At 54.7% G+C, this 14,497-nt stretch overlaps 1 protein-coding gene across 1 annotated transcript; it reads right to left on the reverse strand.

Moving 5' to 3' along the window:
• Positions 1-8,014: 8,014 nt before the first annotated feature.
• LOC117853769 (xyloglucan endotransglucosylase protein 7) lies at positions 8,015-9,292 on the reverse strand. Its single transcript, XM_034736057.2, has 2 exons — positions 8,878-9,292; positions 8,015-8,794 (listed from the first exon to the last, which is right to left on the reverse strand). Exons 1-2 carry the CDS (start codon positions 9,178-9,180, stop codon positions 8,213-8,215), a joined length of 885 nt encoding a protein of 294 aa, XP_034591948.1. The 5' UTR covers positions 9,181-9,292; the 3' UTR covers positions 8,015-8,212.
• Positions 9,293-14,497: the final 5,205 nt, after the last annotated feature.

The following is a 14,497-nucleotide window of genomic DNA, read 5'->3' on the forward strand; positions in this document are numbered from 1 at the left end:
TTGTAAATTTCCACCGGACTGTGTCACTTACATCCTGTTGCAGGTTTACATCTCAGGTTGCGCACCACAGCGAAATAAATTCCACAAAGTGTTGGGTAGAGAAGCTTTGGTGTCGTAAATTAATATCCCTTATCCATTTATTGTTTGCTAGCGCCTGTTTTAGTGTTCCTTTCTTGCAATCGGCTGATTCGGAAGAGGTGCGGTGCCATATCGCATGGTTGTCGTCCTTGCAACCAAGCACTAGTCCAGAACCTAGTTTTTGCCCCATCGCCAACATCAATAGATGTTGCTGCCGCAAACAGCAGTTGGTCCGTTGTAGAGCACGGTAAGTTGGTGTCGTCCCAGAGCTTGTCATCGTCTGACCACCACCGCCACAGCCAGCGGAGTCTGAGTGCTCTTGCAAAGCGTCCGAGGTGGAGTATGCCCAGGCCACCCATGATTGTGAGGCGGGCCGATCTCGGCCAATTGACTTTACATTTAGCGCCCATAAGTGCTTCCGCTCCGGCCCATAGGAATCGTTTCCTTTTGTTGTCGATTTCTGTAAGAACGCTTCTTGATGCCCGTAGAGATGTAATGTAGTAGATGACTTGCGAGGTAAGCACCGATTTGCTTGCCGATTTAACTAGAGTCAAGGTTTTCAGCGCACTGCAGTTTCTTTCAGAGTCTCATCAGAATTTTTTTGCTTTTGATCAGAATCATTTAGTGCAAGAATCGATTGCTGTCTGGTGGTGTATGATTCGCGTGGTGGTGGTCCGGCTCGACCGGCCTCAGCCACTCGATCAGATCTGCCCCGGCCACCGATCGGCGGCACGCAGCGACAGGACGCATCGTTGGGTACCTGCCAGCCATTCGTGCACGCGTGCATGTCATGGCCGGCCGGTGATCGGCGGCGGACCATGCCGTGCCGGCGCCTCAGGCTTGTGGGAGAGTCGGATGGTTGGAGAGTGGACGGGGACAGTCCCGTCACGGTCACGGGCTTACGGCTATGCCTTGGCTCTGGCTGCATAGTGATGATCTTGAACGAATCAGAGGCGCTGCACGACAGGATGCTGCCGACATGTTGCCCTGGGAATTGATATGTATCCTGTGTTGGTTCAGGCTCTTAAAAAAAAAAATTGGGCCGATCCTGCCAAACTGTCCCCAAAAGGCTCTGCCGGGCCCAATAAGCGCTATCTCTTTCCAGCAGGCTGCACCAGCCCAGTCCATGTTATGATGTTAACGATGAAACGGAAGATGGTGCACTGCTTATTTCATCAGCGCCTGCGCTCTAAAAAAACCCAAAAGATCAGAGCCCACTATTTTTACATGTAAAAATAATTGAAATACATAATTGGCCGGGTCGAGCCTGCCCATTTTTTTGGGCTGCAAATTAGCGCCACTACCCACCCTATTAGAGGTGCGAGCTGGGCTTAGCCCGGTGGGCTCGGGCCGGGCCGAACTCGGTTGCTCAGGTCTAGAAAAAAAAATACTTGGAGAAGCTATATAGATTTTCCCCTACTAGTTAGGCCCGATAGAACCATGAACACGTCCCCTTTTGCACTTCGCTGAACCTAAGCCCAATAGTACATGGTGCACCAAAAGCCTAACCAAGCCCACGAGAAAGTACAATATGAGGTTGTTTTTTCACCAAAAAATTATGTTTACATATGTGATTGCATTATGGTGTGTCCATCAGTACCATTTTTCCCTTCTTCTAAAATATTTTTTCTCATACAAACCATATTTACTTATGCAAGAACAAATAGTCGTAAACCTCGTGCCAACGATTTTTTTTTCTCATGGACCTTCTTAACCTTAAGTTGTTCATTCGCATAGCGACACCGACAAAGATAGCTTGAGGTTTATCATGACTTCAACCTATATTATTAAATAGAAAGGTGGTCATAAAGATTAGTGACTTTGATATGTATGAGTTGAAATATATAAACTGCCAGAGGGGCACATACCCTAATGTTAGAAAGGTCGAAGCAGCACCATCTTTCTTCCGCTTCCATTGTCGTCCAACGTCATGTGGTCCAACTTGCTCCCGAGAATGGCAATGGGCTTCTCTTAGCACTCGTCGCCTAACTTCATTCGTGCGACGATCCTTAGGACGATGAACAAGTTCCATGAAGGGTCCATGCTCCCGTCGAGGCCGAGCATGATAGTGAATGACGCCTCCAGCTCTAGCAATGCCTTCCTCTCCTATGTGCTCACACATGTACGGTGTCGCTTGAGACAATAGAAGAGGAATCGAGCGATAGCACCATGATCGGTGCCACTGGCTACAAACGTCGATGCAACCCGCTCCACCGCACCCTTTAGTCCCACCTTGTTAAATAGTGAGGTTGTTCCCATTCCATCAGGTTATGTGTGTAGGGAGAGAAGGCAAGGTTGTCCCCAACGTTTGGAGGATGAACACGTGTGTTTTATTGTAAACGCTATTATATTATATGCTGAAGCTGAACTTGTAAACGTTTTCTTAGCCTGACTGCAATGCATAAGGTCCACGCCTTTGAAGTTTGGTCGCCTTGTTGCCGCCCTCAAGCTCGTGAAAAAAGATCAAGCTAAAGTGGCGGGATGTTGTTGTTGTGTCCCACACTTGCGACGGGTCGTAGGTCCAGATGCTTTTTAAAGCGGATGCAGCCCAGTCCACATGAAATCAAAAATGGAGCCCAGCCCCCTGAAGCACCGAGTCCTACGCGGTTGCAAAGCAGCAGACGCGGAGAGCCGACGGAAGAAATTTTTTTAACGAACCGCACAAGATATTATGAGTTTCTATTGATATAACAGTAGGTAGGGAAAAAAAGAAAAAAAAAACTAGAATCGCCCGGTTGGACTGGGACATCAACGCGGTCGCACTGCTCCACTCAACTAGCAGTGGCCGAAGCCTCCTTTATCGCGGCACGTCCGACAGTCTCACACACATGTAGTCGCCGAACCCCCAGGCGTGACTCCGCGTTGACATGGAATCGAGAGAAACAGACCGCACCACATCGAGAAAGCCACCGCCATACAGACCCTTCGCCACATTGCCGCTGCAACACCACACTACACCCGACAGAGTGATACCACTAGATCCGGACCTCTCGCAGGCTACCTCGCAGACGCCACCACGAAAGTACAACACACAGCGGTCTTGCCACATCCGCCATTGGACTCCACCTCGCTCTCGTCGCCTCGAAGAGACACCGTGCGCGGGGGCCTCGCCACGCCCGCCACAGAACTCCATGTCATGGATCTGTTTCTTTTGTCGCCATCGGAAGGTGAGTAATGTTGCCCTGCTACCCAAGGTCTCCATCGAGCAGCCAAGCCACCATCGCAGGTCGACTTCGCCTCGTTGCTCAACCCGTGCACATAGCTCCGCCGTCATGCCAGCATGCCAAAGAAGTCGCTTGCGCCATTTTCCGACAATGTACCACACCGGAGTAGCCCAGCAGAGCCGAGCAAACCACCACAGTCCGCTGCAAGCCTAGTTGTCCCACGATGATGTTGCCGCAAGTGCCGTCCTCTGACGCGGTCCCACGCCGCACTGACAGCTGCCAAGCAACGCCAGCCGTCGCGGTCCGCTGCAAGCAGCCAATCCGACAAACATGCGACAATCCCTGGCCGCCACCATAACCATGATCACCTCCACGTGAGCTGGGCAACCCCTGTCAAGCTTGCCATTTCGCACGAAGCTGCCTTGCCACACCGTAAGCCTGTCACGGCGGGACCGCTGCCACCAGGTGCAGCCTCCCATGACCAATGGCATCACCAAAAATGCCACAAGCCGAGTTGGGTCTCTAAAATGACGCCTCCAAGGAGGACACGATGCCAATGGTGCCGCCATCACTCGTCCAGAATCTGGACAGAGTTTTCACCCAGAGAACCCCGTGCAGCAGGGATAGAGCTCCAACATGACTTCCCTAACGGGAAGAACGATGCCCTAGTGCGTCGCTGCCATCGCCACCAGCAAGATTGCCGACAAAGGCTTTCGCCGCGAGCAACCCATCCCTAGCCGCTGCATGCACACAGCCCCACATTCCCAGGACCACAGCCATGGAAGCCCTCTCGAGGCGGCGCCGTCATCGTGCGTCCTCTCACCACACCGCCGTGCCCAACCTCCTTGCCGCCGCAGCCACTCCTCACGCGCACGACCTCTCGCCGTTTCACGCCGCGCACAGTTGCCCCACACCGGCCGTCGGGACTCCTTGCAGATTAGGCCCTGGGAGCGCTGGATCTGGCCTGCAGGGCTCTAGATCTGACTCCCGCGGGCTGCCGTCACATAGGATTTGTCGAAGGAGAGCCGCGCCGCGCCGCATGTTGCCTCCACTCCTCCCTACCATGCATCGGACCCTCGTCAGGCCGGCGCAACGGTGCCACCTCGCGCTTCGCTGGGTCACCTCCGCGCCCTATGTCCAGGTCGCCACTTGTGCCACCAGGCCGCCTTCGTGCCCCACGCCGGGCCGCTACCGCCGCGCAGCCACTCGCGCCGCTAGGGTGTCTCGACTCACTGCCCCTTCGTGCCACCTCGCACGTGTGCGGCCGCTGCCGGGCTGCTACCTCACAGGTGTGCGACTGCCGCCGACCTCACGCCCGTGGGCAGCCGCCCTCGCGCTGCCTCCTCGCTCCGTGACGCCGCCGCCGCCATACCACCAGCTCGCCCAACTTCTGCCACAGCCGCACGCTTATAACCATCTCGCGTCCGACAGCCGAAAAGGGAGCGCAATGCTCGCCCCCGAAGCTGCCCCCCTCGATTCCACCTCGAGCACGCCCGATCTGGACAGGGGCTCGCCAGATCTGGTGATGAGCCACACGGATCCGGCTATGGGAGAGTCGAATCCAAGCGCAGCTCACCGGGACATCCCTGCCGCTGGATAGAGCCACCTCTGGTATGAGCTTTGAAGGACAAAGGCCCCGCTGCCACCTTCCTCACGGCTGTGCGGGCATCCGGCAGTTCGCTCCGACGGAGGCGAGGAGAGGGAGGATGGGGGAGGGAGGTGGCGGCGGCGGCCGGGATCAAGTGCCGCCCGAGCCGCGATGGAAGGAATTCCATGGCAGCAGGCTGCGGCGGTGCACCTCCCCTTTCACACGCAGCACGAGTGCATGACGTAGGCTTTGGCTTCCCGTGTCAAATTTGCCCCACACCGGCCATCCTCGAGCTCGTGAAAAAAGATCAAGCCAAAGTGGCAGGATGTTGTTGTTGTGTCCCACACTTGCGACGGGCGCAGGTCCAGATGCTTTTTAAAACGGATGCAGCCCAGTCCACACGAAATCGAAAAGTGAGCCCAGCCCATTGAAGCACCGAGTCCTACGCGGTTCCAGAGCAGCAAACGCGGAGAGCCGACGGAAGAAATTTTTTTAACAAACCGCACAAGATATTATGAGTTTCTATTAATATAGCAGAAAAAAATACAAGATTACAGCCCTAGGAGGCCATAGGCAGGAAAAAAAAGAAAAGAAAAAAAACTAGACTCGCCCGGTTGGACTGAGACGTCAACACGGGTAAACACTCAACTCCACAACCGCCAAACCCGAGTGGTTGGATTGGGACATCAACGCGGTCACACCACTCCACTCAACTAGCAGTGGCCGAAGCCTCCTTTATCGCGACACCTCCGACAGTCTCACACACATGTAGTCGCCGAACCCTTAGGCGTGACTCCGCGTTGACATGGAACTGAGAGAAACAGACCGCACCACACCGAGAAAGCCACCGCCATGCAGACCCTTCATCACAGTGCCGCTGCAACACCACACTCCACCCGACAGAGTGATACCACCTGATTAAGGATGTCTCGCAGGCTGCCTCGCAGTCGCCACCATGAAAGCACAACGCACGGGGGCCTCGCCACATCCGCCGTTGGACTCCACCTCGCTCTCGTCGCCTCGAAGAGACATCGCACGCGGGGGCACCGCCACGCCTACCACAGAACTCCATGTCACGGATCCGTTTCTTTTGTCGCCGTTGGAAGTTGAGCAATGTTGCCCCACTACCAAAGGTCTCCATCGAGAAGCCAAGCCACCGCCACAGGTCGACTTTGTCTTGTTGCTCAACCCGCGCACATAGCTCCGCCGTCATGCCAGCATGCCAAAGAAGTCACTTGCGCTGTCTACCAACAATGTACCGCACCGGAGTAGCCCAGCAGAGCCGAGCAACCCGCCACAGTCTGCTGCAGGCGTAGTCGTCCCACGATGACGTTGCCGCAAGCGCCGTCCTCTGACACGGTCCCACGCCGCACTGACAGCTGCCAAGCAACGCTAGCCGCCACGGTCCGCTGCAAGCAACCAATTCGACAAACATGTGGCAACTTTTGGCTGCCACCACAATCACGATCACGTCCACGTGAGCTGGGCAACCCCTATCAAGCTTGCCATCCCGCACGATGTCGCCTTGCTACACCGCAAGTCCATCGCGGCGGGACCGTCGCCACCAGGTGCAGCCTCCCATGACCAACGGCGTCACCAAAAATGCCACAGGCTGAGTTGGGTCTCTAAAACGACGCCACCAAGGAGGGCACGATGCCAATGGTGCCGTTGTCACTCATCCAGAATCTCAACAGGGTTTTCACCCAGAGAACCCCATGCAGCAGGGATAGAGCTCCAACATGATGTCACCAACGGGGAGAACAACGCCCTAGGGCGTCGCCGCCATCGCCACCAGCAAGATTGCCGCCAAAAGCTTTCGCCCGGAGCATCCCATCCCTAGCCGCTGCACGCACACAACCCGGCATTCCCAGAACCACAGCCATGGAAGCCCTCTTGAGGTGGCGCCGCCACCGTGCCTCCTCTCACCAAGCCATTGTGCCCAGCCTCCTCGCCGTCGTAGCCACTCCTCACACGCATGACCTCCCGTCGTTGCACACCGCGCACGGCCGCCCTACACCAGCTGCCGAGACTCCTTGCAGATTAGGCCCCGGGAGTGCTGGATCCGGCTTGCAGGGCTTCGGATCGGCCTCCCGCGAGGTGCCGCCACACAAGATCTGTCGCAGGAGAGCCGCCCCGCGCCGCACACTGCTTCCACTCCTCCTAGCCACACATCGGGCCGCCGCCGTGCTGCCACCGCGCCCCTCGCCAGGCTACCGCAACGCTGCCACCTCACGCCTCGCTGGGTCACCTCCGCGCCTCATGTCCGGGGTCGCCGCTCGCACCGCCAGGCCACCTTCGCACCCCACGCCGGGCCGCCTTCACATCCCGCGTCAGGCCGCCATCGCTGCGCGGCCCCTCGCGCCGTCAGTGCGCCTCGACTCACCGCGCCTTCGCACTACCTCACACGCGTGCAGTCACTACCGGGCTGCCACCTCGCACGCGTGCAACCGCTGCCAGCCCCCCGCCCATGGGCCGCCGCCCTCGCGCTGCCTCCTCGCTCTGTGCCGCCGCTGATGCCATACCACCAGCTCGCCCAACTTCTACCGCAGCCGCACGATCATCACCATCTCGCGTCCGACAGCCGGCAAGGGAGCGCCATGCTCGGCCCCGAAGCTGCCCCCCCTATTCCACCTCGAGCACGCCTGATCTGGACAGGGGCTCGCCAGATCCGGTGACGGGCCACGCGGATCCGACTATGGGAGAGCCGAATCCGAGTGCAGTTTGCCGCAGCTCGTCGGGACATCCCTGCCGCTGGATAGTGCCGCCTCTGGTAGGAGCTCTGAAGGACAGAGGATCCGCCACCACCTTCCTCGTGGCTGCGCGGGCTTCCGGCAGCTCGCTCCGGCAGCGGCAACGAGAGGGAGGATGGGGGAGGGAGGTGGCGGCGGCGGGGTCAGGTGCCGCCCGACCGCGACAGAAGGAATTCCATGGCAGCTGTGGCGGTGCACCTCCCCTTTCACACACAGCACGAGTGCAAGACGTAGGCTTTGGCTTCCGTGTCAAATTCCGTCGAGCTGTCCGCTGTACGTGTTCAGGGTTTCAAGCTCGCGGTCTTGACAATCCGGCTCCTCCGTATCTACCTAAAATCGTGCAGGCCTCGTCAAACCGGAATGACCCACAAGTTCTCGTCATCTTAAAAGCCCCTTTTGACAAACCTAATGACGCAGTGTTGACGCAGTCATCGTCTACCAAAGAAGTCATTGGCGTGACATGCTCAAGCTTTCTTCACATCAGACGACTATACTGCACGTACATATACATGGCACGGCGGCGTGCCGGCGTCTACGTAGACGCGCCAAACTCATACCGTATCAGTCACGTATATCCATCCAATCGATGACAGATTTGTGTACTCTATCCATCCAAACCCACACGAATTGTTCTACTTGGCGGCGGCGCACTCCGGCGGCGGGCCCTGCCGGAACCTGTACTTGTCGGTGCAGTAGTCGTAGATCATGTAGCTGGCCCGCGCCCGCCGGAGCTCCTCCTGCCCGGCGGCGTCGAGCTCCTGGAACATCCAGGCGCCGCCGGCCCTCGCGCACGCCGCGGCGTCGCTCCCCGCGCACCCGGCCGCGGCGAACCCCCTGTACGACGCCACGAACGGCGCCTTGGACCAGTCCGTCCTGACGCGCCCGCCCTGCGTCGCCCACTCCTCCGCGTCCCACACGCTTGCGTACACCCGCATCGGCTGGCTCGTCGGGAACGGCACCCCCGCGGCGGACGCCGCAAGGTTGCGGAAGTCGCGGATGGGCGTGCCGTCGACGTAGAAGACGATGTGGCTCGGGTTCCACACCACGGAGTAGGTGTGGAAGTCCTTGGTGGGATCGAACCACATACGGAACTGCTGCTCCCGGCCACCCTTCCCCTGGCTGTACACGTTGGTGTGCACCGTGTAGGGTTCCCCGCTCGCGTTCCCCAGGAACTCGAAGTCGATCTCGTCGTGCTGCGACCCCTGCGACGACAGCTGCAAGAACACCATGGGTTAGCAGATTAATTGAGATGTTCATTAAGCGAGGGGGAATCGAGACGGCGGCGGCGGCGGCGTACGTAGAAGGTGGTGACGGTGCCGGCGGAGTCGCCGGGGACGAGCTTGAGTTGCATGTCGAAGCGGCCGTAGAGGTACTGGTTCTTGGACTGGAACCCGGAGCCGGAGGACCTGTCCATGGACAGCGTCAGGAGCTGGCCGCCGTCGAGGATCTTGCCGCGGCCGTCGCCCCAGGTGATGTCCACGTCCTGGTAGAAATTGCCGCCGGCGCTCGCGCCGCCCGCGAGCAGCAGCACCGCCGAGCATAGAACACCAAGAGCCACCGTTCTCATCAGCTTGGGACCAGAAGCCATCGCTGCCGGCATCTATCGATCTGTGGCTTTGAGACTCTCAGCCGCCTCTGGCTGGCGTCCTAGGAAAGGACACCAATGCTTCAGTTCCTTGGCTTTGTGATGGATGGCGTGACCAAGAGGCGATCAGGTCGCAGTATTTATAGCCCACCGGATGCATCCTTTCGGTCCGATGGTTGGACCAGAGGGAGAGAGCATCGCAGGGGCATGTTGGTACGTGAGCTGGATCCATCATCCATCGAATGGTTTGCGGCTCGCCGACGTTGACACGGCGCCGATCGATCGATCGATCGAGCCACACGGCTCTGCCTTCTTGCTTCCGGCCATCAGTTTTGTTTGGACGCAGGGGCTCGATCGATGATGGCGTACCAAGATTACATTGATGCTGCACGCACAACGGCACAGGGAATCAAGGATGGATTATGGCTGGGGCTCGCCGGCCTGCAGGATTGTTCGGCAGATGTTCTCGTCAGGACGTCAGCTGTTTTGCTGCCCAGCTCGAGAGCCGTGAGCGACGCTCGCACGCACGCACGGCCAACTTTCAAGAACTTGCAAATCTGAAACTGTTGGCAGAAGCCTGCAGCCAGCTTTGCCGGTACAAACTGATGCTGATCCAATTCAAAAGAAGAAAAAAAGAAGAGAAATGGATGCTGTTAGGAGAAGAAAGCGTCTAGCAGTATCGGATTAGGACCAAGATTGTGAGATTCTTGGGTACATGCATGATGGGCTCCATGCACGTATCTCGTTGGTACACGTCTTGTTCATGATCTTAGCTTTAGCACCGGAATTTTAATTGGGACTGCTTAACCGCTAGCTAAATTAGCACACACCAGAAACAAAAAATTGAAGAATCACAGTACAGTATATCCCAATCTGAATTTACAGCTCCTTGTTTCTTAGCGCGCCACTGTATGTCGATGGACGTGCCCATTTTTATCGTCTCTGCGAGTGACTCCAAAGCCTTTCAACCCTCTGAATACGCCAGGAGCGCAGTGTGATGGAAGTATTTCCGGTCAGAGACGGTCAGCCGGCTGCGGACTGAGTAGACCTGTTACTGTCTTTCGAAATCATCCCACTGTACATCACAAACAACTCGTGTTGAGGACTTGGATAAGAAAGAACGGCTAGCGCGGCCAGCTGTAGATGTTAAAAAAAGTTGTGAGTCTGACCATCGAGTCTACCTTTACCACACCAAGAAATATCCTACTGCCGAGTATGTATCCTTTGTGAAAACAAAGGAGAGCTAAGTTTTGAAATTTTTTATGCACTAAATTGTTGCTTTGAAAATTTTCATGATATTTTTCGCAGGATGGAGCATTCGATACCCCCTCCTTGGAATATAGCTAGTTTTAAAGTTTGTCATAAGTCAAACATTGTTATCTTTAATGACTATAAAAATAATCCATTCAAAATAGAATAAGCTATACATTTTATGATAGTTGGTTTCACAATGAATTTACTAACATCAGTTTACGTTGTCAATCTTTATGTTTTTCCTATTCATTGTTAAAGTTAAAAAGGTTTGAGCATTAACCTAAAAATAGCAATATTCCGTGAGTGGGGAGAAATTAATTTAACCCTCAAGATATTAAAATGCATGAAAAAATATCTATGGAACATTGTCCAAGTAATTTTTTTTGTAAAATAGGTTATCATGGCAAAATTTAGACCTGAAATACATCTCTTTCAAGGAGGGAAAAATGACAAATTTGACAAGGAGGTGAATTGGACCAATTTTGATAGTTTGAGGAGTAAATCGAATTGGTATATATTTAATGGACAAAATAGATTGTTAAGAGATGTTAAAAAACTTTTTCTTTATTAAAAAATATATCAGCTAGTAGCTTCCTAGTGCTTCACCGATTTCCAGTGCGGGCATCTGCCGGCTGTCAATTTGGTCATGAGTTGGTCTAAAGACAAAAGGGATTGCGGCCGTGAGTTGGTACTTTGCGCTAATTGTGCCACCTGTATAGTCGCCTAATGTTCCATGGGAAATATAATGGGCCGGTGATGACCTGACTCATCTCCTTGCGCCACCAATGCACGCATAGCAATCGAAGCCCCCTATAGCAGCAGATCATCCACGGCAACGTGTGGGAAGCCAAACAAGGTGAAGTCCCGGCATCGCAATTCATTCACTCATTGGAGCACACAAGTCGTTGCTCGTGCAGGTTTCAGGAAACGCAACGACGAAGAGCCAGGTAGCCGGCCTAGAGGAGAGTTGCTACAGCACTCCATGCATGTAGCCTTATCACCTGCCCATCCCATTTGGCCATTTCACCTGCCACTGCCTTGAGATAGCCCTAGTAGTTAAACTTATCCATCTCTCTTGCAACAGAAAAGGGAGAGGCAGGTATGATCCTGCATCAGGAAATAGTATTGGGCCATGCATCCATCGACGCCTTCACTTCATTCACATCGATCATATCGCTTTCGAACCGATCAAGTGGAGCGGCCAATTGCCCCGGCCATCTGAATGGGCCGGTGGTCGATTCATCCATCGATTGGTAAAGCTCTCTCTCGACACCCACCAGCGCGTCTTTTCTCAACTTCTTCTAGTCTCGTGGATGATGCGCCGTGTAGGGTGCTCTTTCGATCCATCTCTCCGCCATGCCACCAACTAACTGATTGGAAGCATGATGAGTTTATGCTCCGTCTAATCCTCACCACAAAGGCGATATGATTGCTGTTCATGCGTGCGCGCGTGCAGGATGACATTTCTTGCTGCTGTGCTGGCCCAACGGCCCTTGGAGGGACACGTGTGCTAGCTTTTTGAAATGTAATCTAGGAGTTGTTTGGATCACGAGTTTTAAGAAAACCAGATTATATAAAATTGACTTTGACGTAACTAACTCAAAAATGTTGCTGGGTACTCCCAATAAAACCCGCACGTCCAAAACCAGTCTCCTATAAACCAGGATTTTTACGTTTTGCGAAAATCGGATTAACGTCGTTTTTATCAAAACTGATTCACGTAGTGCGATTGGAAGGGCCCAACAAACTCCTATTCCAAACAGCATATTCCGTAAACTCAGCTTAACCGAATAACAAACTAAGATTTGTTTTCATAAAACTCCAGCTAAAACCTGCTTAAGAAAAACTTACTCCAAATCTCCTTGATCCAAACAACCACTAAAAGAGCATCGTGGCGGCCAATCAAGTTAGGAGTAGCTGCAATTAATTCCTGAGGATTAGGTTAGGTACTTGTGAAATCTCTGCTGTCCTATGTTTCAGCCAGGGAAGTACACTCCCTATGTTCACTTTTAATAGAAAAGTGTCAAGTTTTATAAATTTTTACTAACAATTAGTTTGTCAAATTATTATATCCATGCTCACTGTATAAAAGTTATATGAGTACTTTTGTATCTTCAAGATCTTTTAATAGGACGTTAATTTTGTAACAGTTGATGATACATACTCCCTCCGTTCCAAATTGTAGGTCGTTTTGACTTTTCTAGGTTCATATATATTATTATGTATCTAGACATACATTATATCTAGATGCATAATAATATTTATGCACCTAGAAAAATCAAAACGACCTACAATTTGGATATGCTGCAAAAATGTATGTGATCAAAATCTATCTCTAAAGACCTTTTTAAATTCTAGATACGTTTGCTAAAAACGAACGGAACATATAGGTAGGTACCCCGGCGGGGCTTTCGGCAGAACTTGCGTACTAGTGGCATAACACTTTGGAGCTAGGGGCCATCTCTGAGATCAAGCGTGCAAGTGCAAGGAAGAGACACAGGAATCGTTTGATGAGCTCGCACCGAGGTCGGGCGTGCGGCTCTGATTCTCTGAAGAACGGCGGTCTCAGCTCTGTGCCATCTGAAAGCGTTGGAGGAGGAGAACCTCCACCGAACACAACCAAAAACCCAAAAAGAAAAGCATCGCTCTCGGACCGTCACCCTTTTGTCGTCTCGGTCTTCCATTCACCGGATGTCGCCATCGCCGTTATCACACTGGCGCCCGCATGCCCGAATCCGATCATTCCCCTTGCTTTCTCTTTCAACCTTTCAGGTTGGGAGGGACAGACAGACGGACAGACAGGCAGACCCAATCTGTTCTTCCAGGCCGTCCGTAGCTACCAAAGGTCTCCCCACTCGATCAGCACCAACAAGTGGGTATAGATTGCAGCACCGATCGCTATTCGCATAAACATTCCAAGCACCGGCCGGGGCGGATCACCGGTGCGGTCCCGGCCGGCGCGTCCTGTCCAGCCGCCGCCGTCGCCGCCAAGGAGATCGGTTGACGAGTGGAATTCTGGTCGCGCACGGCGGAGGGCGGACCTACCGCCCGCCGGCCGGTCGTGCTCGGGTCACTGATCATGTTTAATTTTAAAGCATATCCGCACGCATGCAGGCATGCAGTCCTTAGTCGTGTAGGACTCTACTAGGAGATTCGTACAACGCCAATGATCGGACCCAGCACCAACCATGAACCATGCATCGTGTGTTCTTCATCGCAAAGACCCTCTCTGCGTTCCTTCATTTCGAGAAGAGGTTGATCGATCGATCGATCACAAGGATTTCAGAGGCACGTCCAACGACGTCCATGTCCGTGTCCATCTCATTCCTCTGTGCATGTGTATATCCTCTCGCCTTCAAGGCCCTCCATGCCAAGCCATCTACGCCTACCGTGACTCGTGACAAGGACGTCCGACGTTGCCGTCCGATCGTCTCGGTTCGAGCTGGAAGCAGCTGGCCTGACTGATCTCCTCCTCCCAGCTCATCTCGTGACCATCCTGAGAGCTTCTGAATTGAAGCGGGGGTTGTGGTCAGCAACAGGCAGGTGCTTGCGGCCATGCAGTGTAGGGTTTAGCTCTTCTTTCTTCCCCCCACCCCCGCGTCGCTCGAGCCGAGCGACTCGGGCGGCCGCCGCACCTCCCTGCCACTAGGGCAGCCTCCGCCGCCACCGGAGCCGCAAGCCGGAAATCCGGTGAGTGGCGGCGGGGCCACCTCTATCTCTCCTGAATCCCAACCCTAACCCTAGATCATGTGGCCGCCGCCGCTGTTGTCGGGCTCAGAGCATCGCTCCCCCCTCCGCCGCGCCTTGGGCTCTTCGTGCTCCGCCGCACCATCAGCCCCGCCGCTCACCGCCGCCTGGACGCCTCCTCCGGATCCCGATCGCGCGAGCTAACCCAGCGCCGCTACCGCCGGTGCGGCGGCGCGGCACCCCACGCCGCCACCGCGGCACGAGGAGGACACAGGGGGTGTGGCGGCTCGGGCGGCCGCGGCTAGGTCCGCCATCCTGCTCCCTGCCTCAGCCACTGCTGGAGCTGAGACTTCGATGGGCGACACTCGGCGATCGGATTCCAGCGGGGCCT

The sequence above is a fragment of the Setaria viridis genome, chromosome 4 (assembly GCF_005286985.2).
Source record: "Setaria viridis chromosome 4, Setaria_viridis_v4.0, whole genome shotgun sequence".
Lineage (NCBI taxonomy): Eukaryota > Viridiplantae > Streptophyta > Magnoliopsida > Poales > Poaceae > Setaria > Setaria viridis.